The sequence below is a fragment of the Carassius auratus genome, unplaced genomic scaffold, assembly GCF_003368295.1.
Source record: "Carassius auratus strain Wakin unplaced genomic scaffold, ASM336829v1 scaf_tig00011242, whole genome shotgun sequence".
NCBI classification, from domain to species: Eukaryota; Metazoa; Chordata; class Actinopteri; order Cypriniformes; family Cyprinidae; genus Carassius; species Carassius auratus.
In genome coordinates, this window is record NW_020524184.1 from 488,634 (window position 1) to 509,890 (window position 21,257).

The following is a 21,257-nucleotide window of genomic DNA, read 5'->3' on the forward strand; positions in this document are numbered from 1 at the left end:
ATAATGCATATTTCCATAACAAAACAAAATGATTATCAATATTTTGCACAATAAAATCACATACATTTTGCCAAAATAGTTTTACAAAAGGGCAATGCCAAAACAAATGTATTACAGTCTCAGGGCAACTGACACAAAAGGAGCAACTAAAATCAATATCAGATTTAAATTTTACCAAATAATATTAGGCTGAGTAAATCCTGTGTATAATTTCGAATGATACTTCCTAAACCTAGTTTGTAATTTAATACTAATTAGGTATAAACAAACCTTTTTCCAAACAATATGGTCTTTTTAGTTTATTCCGATATTAATAAAAATGAGGCAAATGCACAATATCTTGTTGTAATAAAGCTCTTATTGAACTGTTGTATATAAAAACAGATTATAACTGTTATAAAACAGATGTTATATAAGAACTTATTATATTAGGCAGAGAACACTGTTGGATGTTAATTCTTGTCTGATGTCTAAATAACATGCAAGCTTAAGGAGAATTGGCAACAGGATTTTTATAATGTGCCAAAATAAAATCCCATTTCAGGGAAGGGGGGGTCCCACAGGGGGCCCCAAATACTGGCATGGTTTGTGTACCGCTGCTGTTGGTCATCAGAGCAGTCATGTAACTTTGTAAATATTTTGACCAACAGAAAGAGCTGCGAGCGTCCCTAAAAATGTATCAGTTCAGTTCCTTTGATGCACACTAAACCTAAACACGATTCTGCTCCTAAGCAGTATTCAAGGCTTAGTGTATCCCATCATGCATCATGTTCAGGATCTTGTGCTCCGAAATCGTGAAATGGAGGAAAACATTTGACTAAGTTAAAATAATTTGATATTGCATATAATCTTATAGTAAAACAAAAAAAGTTTTTTTTGTTTTTTACATTTTATTGAAACAAAGATGAGTATGTGTATTATGTACATCATTTACAACTGTTTTTATTGCTTAATAAGAAGCATCACAATTATTCAGTTGTGTTGTCTGTTATAGGGACCACTGAACAGACACTTAGAAGTTTATTTTAAAATGCAAAATATTGAAAATAACAAATATATATATATATATATATATATATATATGTTCAACTGTTCTACACACCCCTTACTTTTGGATTACTTTAAGATATGTAAATCAAAAAAGCAATTTTATTATGACTTAAACTATGACAATTTTACTATGACTTAAAAATTAAAGATAATAAAATCTATAGTAAAAAGTATTTTAAACTATTAAAAATCGTGTCTTGTTTCACTATCTAGCTATTAAAGCCCGTATATATATATATATATACACATATATATATATATATATATATATATATATATATATATATATATATAAACATATATATATATATATATATATATATATATATATATATATATATAATGCTATGCATTAATCTAATGTCAGTTTAGAATTACAGTTTTTATTTTTATTATTATACATTTTTCATTTCTTTAACTTTATTTTATTTCATTGACTGATTCGGGTGGGGACTCTCATGTTAATTTCTATATTTTCAGGTTCATTTCCGTTACAAAAACTTACAACTGCAGTCATACACACCATGAAGCTTTAAATCAAACACTGAATTTAGCTAACTCCATGCTAGTCGGACTCGTAACTGCAAATGTTCAAGTTAGTTGAGTAGTCTTTGTTAAAGCAAGAGTCTAAATAACTGTGACATTTCCATACATTAAAAACGTTTTTCACTGCAGAAGGCAGCGTAATTAATTTACTGTAGCAGCGTCTCAGTCATCTCTCGTTTGAGGAGAATAATAAAAACAGAACCAGGAACTGTGCAGCGCTGCCTGGATATATAGCGTTATGTCATAATACTCATTGAATTTTAAATGAAACCAGTGTAATCCTGATTTTACAAAATGTGAAATGCTAAAAACTGCAAAAAGAAAGTCTCTAAATCCAAATGAATAAAAAAGGATTGACTCAGAAAAGACGCCAACGAATGCACGCGTGCCACTTGATCCACAAACGCACATCTTCCTTGCTACACTGCTACACTAATGCAAAAAAAAAAAAAAACTGTATTCACAAACATGTTTCTATTTGTACAACCCGCTGCACATTCCACAGACACAAGTTGACAGACATTTGGTTGTAGATAGTAAGATACATTTAACAAGTTCATGGATAATTGTGCATGCATTTGTTTAGTAAATTTGACAATAATTTTATCCCATGCTTCTTTGTCACTCTATAAACGTATCTACTGTTCTGACCGCGAGCTGAACAGGTTTCTCTATCTCTTCTCGCGCGCACAGAGATCTGAGCATTGAGACCTGAGTAACAGTCTCTCTCCTCAAACTTCACTTAATTACTGGATTTTTTTAAAACAAGTCAATACTAACATTATTGTAGGCATACACCTGGAAGAGTAAAATACTTGTGTTATTGTTCAGGTACACGGCTGGGTTAAAAATAAACCAATTGGCAAGAACACATGCTGGGTAAATATTGGCACAGACACGTGCTGGGTTAAAGTAACCCAGCATGCTGGTTTACACATTTTATCCCAGCAGGTTGGGCTGTTGTGAAAACCCAAGATAAAGTCATTTTTACCATTTGTGCATTTGTATTTTTGTGGTTCTGGGTTATTCTTGCTGGGTTATTCTCATAATCTCGCCTATGCTCAACAGGACAATCATGGATTAATAAATAATGAAGAATACAAGTTATTTAGTCTGTAAATATATATATATATATATTAATGCCATCACAAATGTGTCAAAATTTGTACCAATGACAAACAACATTTTCAACAGCAGTTTCCAGCAAATGCAAAAATCAAATAAGAAAATTAGTTCTGAATGACTGGTGTCTAGCTGTTTAACTATTACATTTTGACATGTTTAGCTATTTCAATACACAGTGAAATGACATTGACTAAAAAAATAAATACATAAACAATGTAAAATAATTTAAAGATGTCCTAAAATGTATATAAAGCATATAAAGACTCCTAGGTAGATGTGCACTGCTTAGTGTAGTTAAGGTGTAGTTCACCCCAAAATTTAAATTCTTTCATTTATTACTCCCCTCTTATGTCGTTACAAACACGTAAGACCTTCGTTCATCTTCGCAACACAAGTTAAGATATTTTCGATGAAATCCTTGAGCTTTCAGACCAGGGTGAATAATTTTCATTTTTGGGTGAACTATTGTCAAACACTTAGAAAGCTTTAAAGCAAAGACCTACAACTGAGAGCAGTGTGGTCTGATATAGAGCCTGCCCATGGAAGGACAATTTTCAAAAGGAATTGCAAATTATATTTACATAATCCAAACACAATTGCAAATCTTGCATTATGTTTCCGTTTTCACAAATGCACAGTGACTGCCAAATTTCAAATGGAAAATCTAACTCCATTGGCAGCTGTATTTTCCTTGTTTTATGAGTAATAAGCCTGTCATGTTTAAAAAATACAGCATCAAAGCAGCTAAATAAATAGGAAAATAGTATGTAATAATGAAAAGGGACAACAGTAAATGCTCAGCTTTCAGTTAAAGTCAATTCATCATTGATTCAGCGATGTATCATCCAGCTGTGCAATCAAGTTGATGATATAGCTTGATATTAAGGGTTCCCCAACTAAGCAAGTCAGAGGCGACAGCGGCAAGGAACCAAAACTCCATCGGTGACAGAATGAAGAAAAAACCTTGTGAGAAACCAGTGTCATTCGGGGGGCCAGTTCTCCTCTGACCAGACGAAACCAGCAGTTCAATTCCAGACTGCAGCAAAGTCAGATTGTGCAGAAAAATCATCTGTTTCCTGTGGTCGTCTGAGATGAGGTCTTTACAGGGGATCTGTATCTGGGGCTCTAGTTGTCCTGGTCTCCGCTGCCTCTCAGGGCTGTAGAGGTCCTTTCTAGGTGCTGATCCACCGTCTGGTCTGGATACGTACTGGATCCGAGTGACTGCAGTGACCCTCTGATCTGGACACAGACTGGATCAGGGCTGCTACAGTGACCTGGGAATAAGAGAGAAACAGACGAATATTAGCATAGATGCATCATAAGAATAAGTACATGGGGTGTTATTAATTACCATGTCTATTTTTTCACTGTGTCACACATGTAACCTGCCAGAATTCAAATGGAATCACAATTACTTTAGCATCTGAATTTCCAATGTCTCACATGGAAACCTGTCAATCCGTGTCAGGGGTGGGACCATACTATGGGGCGTGTTTGTATTGGGAGGTGACGTCACTCAAAGACAATTGTGCCAAACGCTTTGAGCAATAGAGGTAAAGGCATTACTAAAGGCAGCTGCCACTCCGAGAGATGTGTGTTAAAGGACTGACAGTGAAACCTGGGTCTCCCTATATTCTTGGCACCTTACACAATAAATAAGTCTGTTATTTTTACCCCAAATGCAGGTACTATCCCCTGCTAACAGTTGGAGCCACATGGTTCTATTGGTCAATATTCACCATTAACCAAATGCTTTTCTCCTGAGGAATAAAATATACGGTAAGATGCAAGAGTAAAACTGCAATGTTGTTTTGTGCAAACAGTGAGAGATTTGGGGTAAAAATCACAAAATATTTCCCAATACAAATACACCCCAAAGTATAGTCCCACCCCGACACGAACTGACAGGTTTCGATGTAAGGCATCTGAAATTCAAATGCTTTTCAATTGTGTTTGGACTATGTCACAATTTATGCATCCACATGTGGAAAAATGCAATTAAATATACAATTTGCAATTCCTTTTGAAAATTGTCCAGAATATCCTTATCTGTCCATTGATTATGATCAATGTTTGAGAGATCTGTTGGTATTTTTAAATTGCAATAACAATTGGTGTAAACAAAATACAGATTGTTTTAATAACAGTGATTCAGTTCAAATAACTGTGTGAAGTTCATCATGAAATTGAGTTAATCATAATTATGAGTTAAATTCACTTATGACTAGGTCTACTGAAGCAGAATATGATATAGTGTGATTGGCTGAAAGGTGTGCATTCAAACTGAGAAATCAATGGGATGTTCCAGTCAGTATAATCAGTTTGCTGTCACTGGCACATATGTGGGAGATCACACTGCATATGCACACACAGACATTTCTATGACATGTCACGCAGGTACTGGGCTACTCTGCAGCTTTAAAACAGTCCATATATGAACGCTTACAGGTGAACCAAAGTGATTAAGGACACTGATGTATTGGCTCATTATTGAAAATGAGAAGTTGTCGTCATAGCACAAAGCCCCTCCCTCGATATCACAGTCTCCGCCATGTTGGCAGGATACCGGCGGCGAAACAGGCGAAAACAGGATTGTTTACATGTGTTTTTAACTCAGTAGTAGAGGAGGTTCTCGCAATTCTGCATTGTTTTACCATGCCTGGAAGTTACTGCTGTGTTAAAAACTACTCCAGTACCTCTCACGATACACATGAAAAACATAGGAACAGGCGTTGAAAACAGCGTTGTACTGGCCAAAGTAAGTTTATTCACATGCGTCTTAGTGTATTGTAATTACATTGCATTTAGAATGCTCTTCTTGACCAAAATGACAATTGTGTAATTACTGACAAATGAGTAATTAACTGCGACTGTTTCGTAAACAATAGATTGTAACGAGATGTTCAATGTATACGAACGTTTCCAGCATGTTTTGATGTAGGCTAAAGCTGTGTATGTTTAGTTATGATTTGATTTTAACCCAATGACACATACTGTACCAGGTTTTTGTGTTGGGGGCTGCAAAGTGGACAAACCAGTTCTGGGTTAGCTAGGGTAGTTAAATGTGTGCTTGCGAGATGTAAATGTCCGGGTTAGATTAAAGCCATTAACAGCGTGAATGCAAGGTGACATACATCGTAAACAAAATAATCCCCAATATCCATATGTGTACACAGAGGTAAATTGTTCAGGTCTCTGTGCCGCTGCAGGGAGCTGCCTGAGAGCTTAACCAAACACCACTGTTTTGCGCTTGGTGTGAGCTTGTTCCTGTAAAGTCCCCTTTCTTTCGCCTTATGTTTTTGCATTGCTTTACTTTCTCCCTTTTCTTTCTCGTATTCGTAGATCCTTCTTGATCTGTTCCGCCGACAAAATAAATGCGCAAAAATTAAAAAGCTCTGAAATGTTTAGTCGCACCTCTGTAAAGTTCTGAAGGCATTGCCCCTGGCAACCGCTAGCGTATCCTGCCATCATGGCCGATCGGCTCAGACCCATAGACAGTAAAAGAAATGGACACAGCGACCCCATTGGAACTCAATTGAGACAAATGAAGCCCAGTTTTAGCGTTTTTTAGCACTTCCGTTTCTGACGCGCAGACTCAAACGAAGCTTGACGACGTCAGCAACCTGTCTGACAGATGTAAATCTTCTAGTAGCTGTGCGTGCAAACTGCCATCGTTAATCTTGCAGAGACGGCGAGCTTGAGCGGGGAGTTCTTTGTCGTGAGTGAGCAGGAGTAAGTATTCTGATTAATTATTTTGTATAGTATTTTAAAATGTAACGCCAGTACGCCATATTAAGTTAATTGCCTGCGAGCTTCTCCTCCTGTCTGTACGGTAATGCGACAGAGAGCCGAGTGGTTATGACGCAATCGTTAGCCTATTTTTTACAAAAACTGTTTATACGGGGCCATAATGTAACATAGAAGGCAATGGAGCCCTTTATACATTGTCGTGTTTCTTTAGAAATAAATAATGGACAAACGGAGTCTTTAAACGCCTCAGATGTAAAGTTATTCGCTGTCAAAGTGACGCCAAAATGAATGGGAGTCAATGGGAATGCTAACGCAAGTGAAGTTCTGCTAAAAGATGGCAGCCCCCACCCGACTTCAACTTCCGGTCGAGTTCCTTGCCCCTTGCTCAGACCCCTCCAAAATCAACCCAAATCGGCACGTGACTCCTCACTCTCAATAGTTTCTGTACATTCTGAACACAAAGTTTCAAAATACAGCTTTAACTATAGTACGAAACAAAAGTATATGTGCGTTTAAGTTACGCGAGGGTTAGTTGATTATCACAATCAATTATGTAGTTATGTAAAATCTGTAAAATGTATAATAAACAAAGGAATATGAACTTACCGTTAAACGTCTCGATAAGACTACACTCGACGAGTTTCCTCCCACAAATGTATCCATTGTGCTTTTGCTCTGACAAGAAAAAAAACTACATTTTGAAATATGGCTGGCCAAAAACATTTATTTGCGTATGTAAAAAGACTTTATAAATCACACAGGCTTGAAATCACCGCACTAACGCACCTACGTCACTCACTGTGCGTGCGCGCACTTTGAAATGTATCGAAACCCTGAGACGTCTTCTTCTTTTAGAGTTTTAACTGGCGGTTGGCACCTGAGACATCGAATTGATGATACGGTTTATTTGAACCTGATCGTCGTTTTTTTTTTATATGGTGTGTATTATGTGAAAGATCGAAGGCTGAGAAGGAGAAGAAGCAGTCTACCCTTCCGTCTCCGTCAGTCAGTGTCTGAAGCGGTCTGAAGAGAATTGCGCACTCACGTGAAAATGGCGTCAGTAGAGCGCCGACATACATTTTCAAAGTAAAAGTCTCTAAACAGTGAACAGCAGCATCGACAAATATTGCTCAAAGGAAACAAATCAATAATAAAAAAATTGTTACATTCAAACTGTGTTCACTATATCTCGTTACACTATATTGTATCAGATATAAGGATTACTCCTCTCTCTTTTGCTAACTGTTATGATTTATATGGTCACTGATTCACAAAAGTTTGAAACCTTTGATATCTAAAGTCTGTGAATCATTATTGTGCATAGTGTTTCTTACTTCTTAAAGGCTTTTCAGTTAATCGTGTTTAAATGTGTGTTCGTGTGTTAGTTAAAGCCCACTATGCTATATCAAATGGATTTGTTAAAGCAGGAGGCATCACATGAAAGGGCTTGAGAAGTCACGCTGCCTGCATTTAAACCCTGGAACACACTGCTCAACAGATTAGGCTTGTTCGACTTCATGCAGTTTTGCGCAAACCGATCGTCGGCTGACTTGAAGGAGTGCATGCCGGTTAGAAATTTTGTCCGACTTGATACAGCGCTGACGCCACGTGACTGTGACGTGTGCCGTCAAAGTACCACGAGAGCGATTCGAGAGTAGCCGGGGGGGGGGGGTGGTTCAAGATGGCGCTCTAGAAACATGTGAGTTGATGTGCTCTGTAAACTCAAATGGTGAAATTTACTTTTAGTGCTGTCAGAATAAGTCTAAATTACTTTCTTTTAACTTCAAATAGCAATTTATAAATAAATGTTCTTCTAGTAAAGAGTGACACAATGGGCAAGTCCGAAAAAAGGAAAACAAAGAACGCTTCACAGGCTACCACTAGTCCTGCAATCAAAACTAATCATGAAGCGCTGCAAGCCTCTAATAATCTTGCGACAGAAAACCTGCATGATTACGTCAAGACAGATTTACAGGTAGATGCAATTTCTGACGAGTTCATGTTGTGCGAGGAGGAATTTCCTTCACTTTTAGACACGCCATGCAAATCTCCTGCCGCCAAACAACGGAAGACTAATCAGTCTGAGATTGCTGACGTGCTCTCTCAACTTGGAGCACTTTCTCAGTTAATAAACACTCGATCTGATTCCCTGGAGAAAATCATAGGAGAAAACACACGCGCGATTACCAACATGAAGGAGGTAATAAATGAAAACACCAAGCAAATCACAAGTGTCAAAGAAGCAATCGAATTTATGAGCGAAGAGGTTAACTGTCTGAAAACCAAGTGCGGTGCAGTGGAGTCCAAGATGGGCAAAATGGAGCAGACTACCTCTGAGCAGGAGAGAAGACTAGCACATCTGGAAAGTTATTCGCGACGTTGGAATTTAAGAATTTACGGAGTCCCCGAGAAGGAGAGAGAAGATGTTCGACTACAGGTGATCCAGTTGTGTCAGCGACTCCTGCCAGAGGACAGAGACAAACTTCCGAACACCATTGATATTGCACACCGACTTGGTCGCAAGCAGCCGAACAAAACTAGAGGAGTTATTGTTCAATTTGCCTCCCGATTTTATCGCGACGCTGTGTGGCGTGCAGCAAAGGAGTCTACTTTTCTCAGGGAAAACGGCCTGAAAATATCTGAGGACTTATCTCCTGCAGATAAAGAGAGGAGAAACAAATTATGGCCGGCAGTGGAAAAAGCAAGACAAAATAATAAGCGTGCTTACTTTATTGGAGGTAGGGCGTTTGTAGAAGGAATTGAAATATTCCCTCCAGCCTGAAACTTCATTTAGCTGACCTGATATACATGAAACTTGTTTCACTTTGTGCCGAAACCGTGGGTTAACGAGAGGCGAGATTTAATTTAGAGATTTTTGCCCTTAGGTTTAATTTATTTTTTCCCTTAAAAGAAGGCAAAGTCCAAATATATATATTTATTTTTAGTTGGTATTTTGAAGGTATTTATTATAATTACTACCATTCTAAGTTATAATTACTTATATAATTTTGAGAAAAAGATACTCTGGAGATCTGTTTTGTTTTTGTGTTTTTTTCTTTTATAACTTAGAAGGCAATCTAATCTCAGGAATATGTTTTTGTATTTCTCCTTGTGGAGGAGAAAAAAAAAAACAACTAAGCCAACAACATTGATGGTTTTATTATTATATTGGCTGTATTTACACTACATAAATAAGAAATCTGAAATTATAAGACAAAAGACTACTCAAGTTCTATAGATGTTGATGTCTAAATTCTGAATTGCACTACTTTATTTGTATTAATATAGAGTTTGCTGTTCTCATCATTTTACGTGTGTTAACACATTTTCAGAGACCAATATACTCTACTTCTATTGTAGATCTTTCTTTTTTCCTTTATGTCTCTATCTATAATTTCTTTCAACACTAGAGGGTTAAGAAACATTACAAAAAGGAAAGCAATTTTTTTGTTTCTTAAACAATTTAAGTCTGACTTTTGTTTTTTGCAAGAATGCCACTCAACCAAAGAGGATTGTAATTTCTGGAGATCTCAGTGGGGATCTGATTTATGGATGGCTCATGGAACAAGTAACTCAGCTGGTGTCTGTATTCTTAAAAACCGTTTTGATGGGAAGATTGTATGTTCTAATTGTGATCCTGGTGGACATTATATTTGTCTTGTATTGGAAATTTCGAATGTAACCATTATTATTGTTAATATTTATGGGTTTAATCAACAAAAACATAATGAAAAACTTATTGATCAAGTGGAAGAACATGTGTTAAATTTGCTAACCAAATATCCAAATTCTTATTTAGTTTTTGGAGGGGATTTTAATGTAGCTTTGGATAACGTCTTAGACAGATGGCCTCCAAAGTCTCCTGATAATTCTAGTTTGTACTTAAAGAGGTTTATGCAGCGATTTTCTTTACTTGACAGTTGGAGAGAAACTCATCCTTCTCAAAAACTATTTACGTGGAACAATAATTCCTTCTCAAACCAATCACGTATCGATATGTGGCTTATCTCTAGAGATTTAAACAATGTATCTTCTGATATTATTCCATCACCACTTTCTGATCACAAATGCATCTCTATACGCATTCCTCTATCAAATTCTGCTAATTTACATAGAACCACCTCATATTGGAAGTTGAATATTTCATTGCTTAAGTATAATGAAGTAAAGGATAAAATTAATTTCATAATCACTAAATATTTTGAAAAAGCTAATGAGGAAAACAATTTTTGTAGTAATTGGGAATTGATGAAACATGAAATTGGTAAATACTTGCGTACTTTTAGTAGCAAATTGGCTAAAAAGAAAAAAAATGAAGAGAACATTATAATATATAAAATCTCAAATCTTCTATCTAAAACGGTTCTGTCTAATGCTGAAAAAGTTGAGCTTGTTCAGCATCAAAATGTTCTAGATGAGTTTTATAAAGAAAAGGCTCAGGGAGCATTTGTAAGATCACGAAAAAGATGGATCGAGGAAGGTGAGCAAAACTCTTCATATTTTTTTAGACTAGAAAAACAACAAATGAAAACAAATTTGATTGGAAAGCTACTAATCAATGGATCTCTCTGTGAAGACCAAAAGGCTATTGCAAATTTTTGTGCTAAATTCTATCACGATTTGTACACCTCTAAATTTAACAAACAACATGCTCATGATTTTTTTGAGTCATTATTTTCCATTAATCAATTAAGTAACACTGATCAAACCATTTGTGATTCTCCCATTAACTTAAAAGAAATCGAGGAAGCAATTAAATCTTTAAAAACGAATAAGTCCCCTGGTACAGACGGTCTAACATCAGAATTCTATCATAAATGAATTGCAGATATCTACAAATGTATTGTGGATATCTTTAAAAAATAATAATTAAAGATATCTTAAATAGTATTTTGACTAGGCAAATCATATTTAAAGATATCTTGAATTGGGATTACGACTAGTCAAAACTCATTTGAAGATATCTCTAACTGAATTATCACTAGTCAAATTGTAATTTGAGATATCTTTAATTAGAGTTTTGACTAGACAAATCATATTTAAAGATATCTTGAATTGGAATTACGACTAGTCAAAACTCATTTGAAGATATCTGCAAATATTTTTCAATGGAAGTCAATGGAAGATTATGACTAGTCGTAATAGCATTGTAGATATCTGGAATGTGTATTATGACTAGTCAAAATTAAATTGTAGATATCTTCAATGCATATTACGACTAGTCATAATCACATTGTAGATATCTTCATTCCAATTACGACGAGTCATAAATGCAATATAAATATCTTGAATTACAATTGCTCCTATCTGAAATTATATTTATGGATAGTCAAAAAAAAGTTTTAAATGCTAAAACGGCTTGCGATACACTGGGTTCTAATGTTCTGTTAAAGCTGCGGTAGGGAACTTTTGAAGCTCTAGCGGTTAATAACAGAACTGCTTGCGTCTTGCGGAAGAACATCGTAGCCGGAACTACTTCTCTCTGTTTATGTCTATGAAGAATCACAAAGGTACTGGGTTACTCCGCCACGGTATCCCCTAAGCAATCTAAAATAGTCCGAATATAAACACTTATTATAGGTGCACCCTAGTGAATCAGGACAAGCCAAAAAACACGGTTTGGAAAATGGATTCATGGTGTACTCGCTTATTATATACATTTTTCTAAATTTTGAACACAAACAAAGTTACGGACCGCAGCTCTGATTGGTTATTTTTTTACCGGGAGCGATGGAGTTTCTGCAAATGGCAATATGACCACTGGGAGGAGCCAGAGGAACTTGATTTTTTCACAGATTATCTCTCATATTCTACTGTCAGGACATAATGACAGGTTTAATAAATATGTAAAAAATATTTTTTTACAAAAGTTCCCTACAGCACCTTTAAGCATTAAGTCATAATATGTTTTACATGTTATTATAAAGTGATTAATATGGATTATAGTGAACCTATTTTAAACGTCTTACAGGTTGTTGAACTACACAGAACTCAACACTTATACAGCCTGATAAATGATGCATATAAAAGTAAAATGCCCAGCAGACAAGCAATATGCATATTTATTTACTGATTAAAAACACACTTTATAACATAATAACAATTTAAATAATTACTATTAATTTAAGAATTATTTTATAAGTTAGACTATTTTTTTTGTTCAGCATTTATCCACTTATAAATCTCTAGTGCTTGCTGCAGCGATGCTGAAGACTGTTAAATCCCTCACGCTCATTTGGTCATATGTTTAAGATGTCTTCAACTATCACTGTGGTTGTGCTTTATAAGGTAAGGTCTCAAGTTTGATTTCATAGTTTGTGTAATGTCTTATTGAAATACACAAAAAAAATCTGAAAAGTTTTCTTTTTATTGGTATCATCAAGGCCAAAAAGTTTTAATACAAAAGTGTGTGTGTGTGTGTGGTGGGGAGGGGGTATAAAAAACTGAGTTTTAACATATCAATAACAATATCACTCAGACTTTGTTCAGATTTGTTGAACCGAGGCAGTGGATGATCACTGAGCCGAATGGCCCCCGTCTTTGTTTGACTCCTCCTCCACATATGTGGTTTTATTAACAAAGTTCGGGAGAAGCACGATCAGATGATCATCCAATTTGGTACAGGTGCATCTCGTTTAGCTAATCATCTTATAGCACGCACGCGTATATATATCCAGTCTTCCTACCTCCTGTCCCACGACAGTTTTTCGGCAACCCTCCTCCACCCCAACTCCTCACTTCTAATCTATTTATCCCAAATTGGGATAGGGGGAGTTATTTGGGTTCGGGCTATGCTCCGGGCCCGGACCCCTCCCCCAGGACAGCACGCCAAAATATGCCTACTATTTGCCTTCAGATTAGATGTAAGGGTGAACTCGTGAACATCATAATCTGTTATTAAATACAAAATATTAAATCAGGCCAAATGTTGTTATTGGATGAATATTTTAAAAGTGTTAACATGAAAACATTGACTAAATTAAAATAAAGATGTTAATATAATGAGAACAAAAGGGTTATAATAACTTTTATAATAACTTACCCATCAGGTTTCTCACATCTTCACTGACACTCATCACATCATCATATTTCTCCTGAACTCTCTCTGATCAAGAATGACAGAAAAACATGTCACATCAGTTTATAAAACACGTCATCTCATTTGAAGGATAATTTTTCCCTTGAGTGACTTTATTACACAGAACTCACATCTGTGGCCTTGTCCACAATACACTGGTATTTTTATAAACAGGAGTTTTCCTCTATTTAAAAAAAACAAAAAAACTTGTCCACATGAAAATGCAAATACACACTATGAATGAAGTGCTGTCAAGAGCATGTGGCCAAACCATCAAGTGGCGATATAAAAAAGCCTTGCTGTCTAATCTGAAGCCTGAAAAAAGTGTGCACAGCTACATCACAGGCTAAAAGTTGTTACACGACAACACTGCAATCAGAGTTTCTGGAAATCTTCACTCTGACAGGAGTTTTTAAAAAGGTTCACTTTCAGTGACCTGATACTGTGTTTGTGTATGGCCAAACCACACAGAAACAGCTGCAGTTTTGAAAATACCCATGTTCCTGTGGACAGGGCCTGAAACTTGTTACATGTTTCCTGTGTGTTTTCTGTCCTTGTCTGTTGTGTGCCTTGTTTGTCTTTATTGTTAACCTCATTAGTTGCCATAGCCACTCATTTGACCACACCCATCTACCAACTCCAGTGTATCCACCTTATTTTTCCTGTGTTCTTTTGTAAATTTTATGTGTCTGGCTTCCGATCTCATCTGCTTATAGCTATTTTTAGCTGTACAAAACAGCTCTTTTTGCTGCTTGATATTGCAAACTGATGTGTCTTACCTTATTATTTGAATGTATAATCTTAATTATTAACACACTGATTTGTAGTGCATAAAATGTTACGGTTTACTGCACATTGTTATTTTTTCTCGTTATTTCCCTACAGCAGCTAATGAACCAGAAGTCTCACATTCACAGAAAATGGCTTCTGTGTTGAAATATAAGATAAAAATGGATAAATGGCCCTTGTGTTTCTCTTGTGTTTTGTCAGCTGTTGAATGTATTGCTGCTTGATTTGCCTGTGTTTCTTTTCCGTGTTTTACTTCTATTTAACTCCTGCAGTTAGATCTGATCTCAGCCAGCTTTCTCCAGCACATCACAATACTCGTGTAAATATGTGAAGGGTGATTAAAAATGTAGTTCTGTGCATCTCACCTGTTAAACCTTGAGAGTTCGGTCTATTAATGATGACATCATCATAATTCTCTGGGGTGTTCACTACACATGCAAATATGAGTCAATTTAAGTGTAAACCCAAAACCCATTAAGTAGTTATGTAAATTAAGTAATTTAAAATATTATCTGTAATGATCTTGATTGAAGAGTGATATTTGTTTTTTAATTGATCATGTAAAACACCTTTTTTGATATCAGAGTTGTGTCCGTTCGTCATGACATCATCATAGCTCTCAGGTGTGTCTTCTACAAATTAACACATTCATTATATTCAGAACAAATTTGAAATATCAATCTTAAATATACTGTAATATTTTGATTTAAAAGTATATTATATACTGCTGTAGAATAAGAGAGTGACACCTGTCTCACGATCTGGTTTCAGTCCATCAGTGATGACATCATCATAGTATCCCGGTGTGATTTCCTTCACCATCTCTTCTGCATCAACACACAATATGTTTGGATATAAAAGCCAAAATATGTTATTGCTGCAGATCATAAGACTAAAAATGTATTATACGTCATCTGGTAATGAATCATGTGATCAATTTAAAAGATCACTGACCTTTTAGGCCTCTGTCATTGGTGACATCATCATAATATGCAGTATTAAACTCTTTTGCTAAAAAAGGAGAGCAGACTGTTAATATGCAAGTAAACAGCAGTATTTGAATAGGCCTAGTATTGAGTCCTTTATCAAATATAATATAGAATTACTTGTTACAGTTAATCATTATAAAAGTTTTTTTTTTTAATGCAGAATGATTATGTGCTTCAGCTCTCTAACCTGAGAGAAGCTCATCAGCATCTTCATACCCAGAATGCAGTTCTTCAGAGATGAGACTCCCTGTTAAAGAAGAGCAGAACAGTCAGAAACATGTTCATTATTAGAAACAGACTGAATCCTCATTTCCTTTCGATTATAAAACACTGTGTTAGTGACAACATGACAAATTACTTATTACTTAACACAATTACTTTATTATTTAAAGCATTCAATAAATAAATCCCATGGTGTTTAGGCCTATTAGCAAACATATAAACCCATTTCTTACTGCCTTCCAGAAATATACACAGGAAAAGACAAACACACACACACACACACCTGCATCTACTGTACATGTACAAACATATAAGTCCCTGCTTATGACCCTCTAAAAATACACACAGTAAGAGATGCTGACTGGCACACACACACACATACACACTCCCTCTCTCTGTCTCTCTCTCTCTCTCTCTCTCTCTCTCTCACACACACACACACACACACACACACACACAAAAACATGCACCTGCAGCTCTGTGGTTTTCTGTCAGGAATTCTGTGGTTTGAAGCAGGAGGTTTAACAGGACTAATAATAGATGAACATAAACTGTCTGACAGACTCTTATTAATGATATTAAATGAGATTGATGGCTCATGTCTCACCCCTCTGAGTGAAGTGATTGTGTCTGTGTTGAATCTCCTCATAAACGGTCTCAGACATCGTCCTGTGTCTCCTCTTAGAGAGAGCTGTGAGTGTAGACAGACAAACCTGCATCAGTTCACAACACATGACTGATCACACACTGAATAAGACACAATATGACAGTCTCTGGATCTCTCCTACCTCTCCTCATCACTCTGTTCTGCTGAATCAGTATAAGCAGTGGCACTAAGAGCAGTAAGAGCACAACTCCCAGAACAATCACAAGCACTGGGAGAGACACTGGTGGAGGAGTTTGTGGAGGAGAGACTGATGTTGAGCGCACTGGAGGAGAAACTGGAGGAGAAGCTGATGCTATGGCAGGAGTAGTGGATACTGACACATCTGATAAGTCTGTCAAAACATAATAATATTCATGCAAATGACTGATTAATTACTCAACTATTATTAGCACTAAAAATATCAAACAATCTTGCTGTGACCTTCACAGATGAGTGTTACAAGCTTGTGTGAGCAGTCAGTGTGGTTATTCAGGGAGAGAGGACAGTCCCACAGATGAATCTCATTCCCTCTGCACTCAACTTTGTTCATCCACACAACACCTTCACCAGCACCAAAGGTTAAATTCCCATCAGCCCTCAGTGCTGCTCCACAACCCAGCTGCCTGCAGACCACCTGAGCATCGCTGATGTCCCACTGATCATCACAGACTGATTCCCACACAGCGTTATGATACACCTCCAGCCTCCCAGAGCACCGGCCGTCCCCTCCACTCAGTCTGAGAGGAACATGATCTAAAACACACACGTCAACCAGAACAGACCAGCTTCAGCACAACATTTACAACAAAACACACACTGAACCAAGATGGCTTTAAATGTATGATGTAACTGACCTGAACACTGTTTCTGGTGAGGAGATGGTGAGATTGAACATGTCAGAAGACTACGATGAGACTCCTGATTCTTATCCTCTGAGTTTAAAACATGAAGAGAACTGAACATTAGCACACAAGGGAAAGAACATAATTCAGTGAAACATATCAGTGTGAAAACATAATTTAAGCTTCACAAATTAATGTATGCTCTTTTCATCAGCTAAGTTTAACTTTTCTTAAACCGTTTACTCAAGACATATAAACATCGTGTTTAAAGAAACATGACTACTGAGACCATTTACATCATTTAAATATCTTACATCATTAAATATTAATATTAAATATTAATCTCACTTGAGCAGGTGATTTTGGCCACTTCATCATTATCACAGTCATTCTGTCCCCAGGGTGAAGATGGACACTGCCACAGATATGAATCATGTGGTCGACATGTAACTTTATCCAGCCAGTTAGGAGCTGATTTCACTCTTGCTGTAGAATCAGACAAAACACCAGATCTTCCACAGTTCAGCTCTTGACAGATCAGACTCGCTGTTTCTCTGTCCATCTGGTTCCAGCACACATTACCCCAGGATCCATTGTAGAAAACCTCCAGATTCCCTTCACAGCCCTCAGTTAACCTGATCTCTTTAAACTCTAGATGAAAATTAAAAGAAAATATAATTTTAAAATTCCAAAATTGAAAAACCTGGGCATTACGGATATGTGAAAGCGAAGTAACACGTGGCCAAGTACGGTGACACATACTCAGAATTAGTGCTCTGCATTTATCCCACCCAAAGGTCACACACAGCAGTGAACACACACCCAGAGCAGTGGGCAGCCTTTTTTTTGCTGCAGCAGTTAGGGGTTCTGTGCATTGCTCAAGGACACCTTAGTCCTGGCATTGAAGTTGGGAGAGAGCGCTGTACATTCACTCCACCCACCGACAATCCCTGTCATTACGAGACTCGAACCCACAACCTTTGGGTCTGACTCTCTAACTTTTAGATTAGATTCAACTTTATTGTCATTGCACATGTTAAGGTACAAGGCAAATAAATGCAGTTAGCATCTACCCAGAAGTGCAATAAGCAGTAAGTTCAGAATATACAAGGTCTACAATCAGCATGATATACAGATAGGTGTACTATTAACATACTATACAGATGGATTATGTAAAATTTTATGTATACTATAGGCAGAAACTATGAACATATGAACATCATTTACACTAGTGCAATGGACAGTAAAGTGCATAGAAAATATTTCAGTGTGCAAATGCATTACTCAGTGTTTCTGGATGAACAGACAGTAGTGCAAGTTAATAACAAGTTTACTGTTTTTGCTTGTTGTAAATACATAAGTAAATCATTCAGATGTAGTGATGAGGAGGGGTGAGGAGTCTGTGTGTGGTTTGGGGGGGTGTTGAGGGGTTTCAGAGGGCAGAGTTCAGCAAGGAGACAGCTGTAGGGAAAAAGCGGTAGCACTTTATTTTACAGTCCTGTTCCTCATGTACGTACTATGTACTTATTATAGTAATTACAATAACTATGTAATAACTAGGTACTAACCCTGAACCTACCCCTAAACCTAACCCTACCCCATGTAGTTACCTTGTATTACCAGAACTTTCTTAGATAAATACACTGTAAGTGCACTATAAGTATATGTTAATACACGTACTGTAAAATAAAGTGTAACCGAAAAAGCTGTTTCCGAATCTGCTGGTCCTTGTCCAGAGGCTCCTGAAGCTCCTCCTGGAGGGCAGGAGGTTAAACAGTCCGTGGTCAGGGTGAGAGGAGTCCTTGCGAATGCTGTGAGCTCGACGTAAACAGTGTTTCCTCTGGATGTCCTCAAGAGCAGGAAGTGATGTCTCTGTGATGCGTTGAGCAGTTTTCACCACCCTCTGCAGTCTGTGGCCACGACTTCCCCGATAAAAGTTTTTTTCCTAAAACCTTAATATTAATTTTAAATATGACAGCAGTGAAAAAAAAAACAGAGCAGTGTGTTTAAAGTGAAAGTTGTGACATTTACCAAGTATGGTAACCCATACTCAGAATTGGTACTCTGCATTTAACCCATCCAAGTGCACACACACAGCAGTGAGAAGTGAACACACTGTGAACACACACTCGGAGCAGTGGGCAGCTATAGATCCAGCGCCCGGGGAGCAACTAGGGGTAAAGTGCCGTGCTCAAGGGCACTTCAGCCATGAGTATTAAAGGGGGTAGAGAGCGCTGTTCATTCACTCCCTCCCACCTACAACTCCTGCCAGCACCGGGACTCAAACCAGTGACCTTCTGGTAACTAGTCCGGCTCTCTAACCATTAGGTCACAGCTGCCCCACAAACACAAGAAGTTTGTGTTGACAGTTTACCTGAGCACACGACTCCTACATCCTTCTTGTGTATGCAGTCATGTTTTCCCCAGCCTGAAGAAGAGCAGCTCCACAGGGACGTCTCATTCCCCTCACACTCCACCTCATCCAGCCATATGTGTCCAGAACCAGGACCAAACCAGGCTGGTACCTGCTGATTACTGAGGGCCACTCCACACTGCAGCTGTCTGCACACCACATGAGCATCTTTAATATCCCAGGAGTCATCACACACTGTCCCCCATGAGCCGTTGTGAAAAACCTCCAGCCTCCCTGCACAGTCTCCCCCAGAACCCACCAGCCTGATGGACCCCTGATCTGATATTCAGAGACAGAAAAACACATTATTGATCACGAACAACTGAAGAATCTGTCCAGATGTTGTTCTTCTCACCAAGGCAGGTGATTGACAGCTGTTGTGTGGAGCTGCAGTTGAGAGTTCGTGGAGATCTGCAGTTCCAAAGATGAGCTTCACTCCCAGAGCACTGGAAGCCCGTCACACACTCATGACTGTGTTCAGGACTGGATGAAGAGGAGCTGTAGAAGTTCAGCACAGAGCCACAGCCCAGCTGTCTGCAGACCACAGAGGATTCAGAGAGACTCCAGGAGTCCAGCAGAACTCTCCTCCAGACCTGATGGATGAAAACTTCCACCTCCCCCTCACACTGTCTCTCTCCAGACAACCGCACCAGACCGTCATGAAGAGCCAGAGAGGAATCTGAGTGAAAGATCTGACATTTCACTAAAATACTGCAAATGTGTTAAAGACTACAGAGGAACACTTACATAATAAATTTGTTTTATATCAGTATTACATTTATATAAGTAAATTCAAAACTTAAATGACACAAGCATTAATCTTCAATCTGAAATGTATAGAGAATATATACAGCATTTTGTATAAGATTAAGTCTTCCAGTAGCATAATGTCAGTCAATCTTACAGTAATATGGACTCACTAGAGCAGATGACTCCAACATCTCGTCTATGAGAACATTCAGCTCGACTCCATGAAGAGATGGAACATTCTGAGAGTTTTGTTTCATTCCCGTCACAATCAAACACATCAGCCCAGATTTCAATACTTCCCTCTCCAAACCAGTCTGATCCCACAACAGACACAGCAATCCCACAATTCAGCTGTCTACAGAGGACACTGGCAGCTCTCATATCCCAGCATGCATCACACACTGTGCCCCATTTACTGAGGAACTGACGTTCAACTCGACCAGAACAGATGTCAGGACCATTGACCAGTCTGAGATCAGTGTAACCTGCAGGAAATTAAAACATATTTAAACAAGACATAACAGGATAGTTTAGAGGGAAGAACTAACTGTATTTTTTATTGCTGTTGTTGTATTACCATTCATAATGCATAACATGCTCATTAGAAATGTTGAACAATTGGATTTTAGTATGTTTAGTGATTAAAATGTTGTATTAGATTTATTAACTGACAGGATAAACAGTGACATTTTACCAGAACATATCAGTCCCACGTTGTGGTCTTGAGAGCACTTTATGTCATTTGAAGTTGGACACAATCGAATGTGTGATTCATTTCCTCTGCACTGAATCTCTTGTGTCCACATCTGAGCTTCTCCTTTTCCAAAAGCAGCTGCTCCCAGCACCTGTACAGGAGCCCCACAGTCCAGCTCTCTACACACAACCTCTGAATCGTTCTGGTCAAAGGCAGCGACACACACAGCGTACCATGTGTCCCCATAAAGCACCTCTAACCTCCCGGAGCACAGGTGAGGTCCATCAGCAAGTCTTGTAAATCGTCCATAGTTTATGGTTTCTACATATTTGCATAATACATAAAACCAATTTAATTAGAGTC

The 21,257-nt window shown here is 37.6% G+C and overlaps 2 protein-coding genes across 2 annotated transcripts; one reads left to right on the top strand and one right to left on the bottom strand.

The window, feature by feature from the left end:
- Window positions 1-8,148: 8,148 nt before the first annotated feature.
- On the top strand, window positions 8,149-11,051 carry LOC113073003 (uncharacterized). Its single transcript, XM_026245884.1, has 2 exons — window positions 8,149-8,170; window positions 8,289-11,051. Exon 2 carries the CDS (start codon window positions 8,303-8,305, stop codon window positions 9,251-9,253), a length of 951 nt encoding a protein of 316 aa, XP_026101669.1. The 5' UTR covers window positions 8,149-8,170; window positions 8,289-8,302; the 3' UTR covers window positions 9,254-11,051.
- A 5,868-nt stretch (window positions 11,052-16,919) lies between these two features.
- Window positions 16,920-19,526, bottom strand: LOC113073013 (antigen WC1.1-like; the record flags this gene model as incomplete). Its single annotated transcript, XM_026245896.1, has 4 exons — window positions 19,412-19,526; window positions 17,386-17,688; window positions 17,050-17,127; window positions 16,920-16,948 (listed from the first exon to the last, which is right to left on the bottom strand). Coding segments are annotated over exons 2-4 (321 nt in total), but the record flags the coding sequence as incomplete, so codon positions are not given.
- Between the last annotated feature and the right edge of the window lie 1,731 nt (window positions 19,527-21,257).

Coding starts and splice junctions, on each gene's coding strand:
- LOC113073003 (XM_026245884.1), top strand. CDS start 8,303: ATGGGCAAGTCCGAAAAAAGGAAAACAAAGAACGCTTCACAGGCTACC.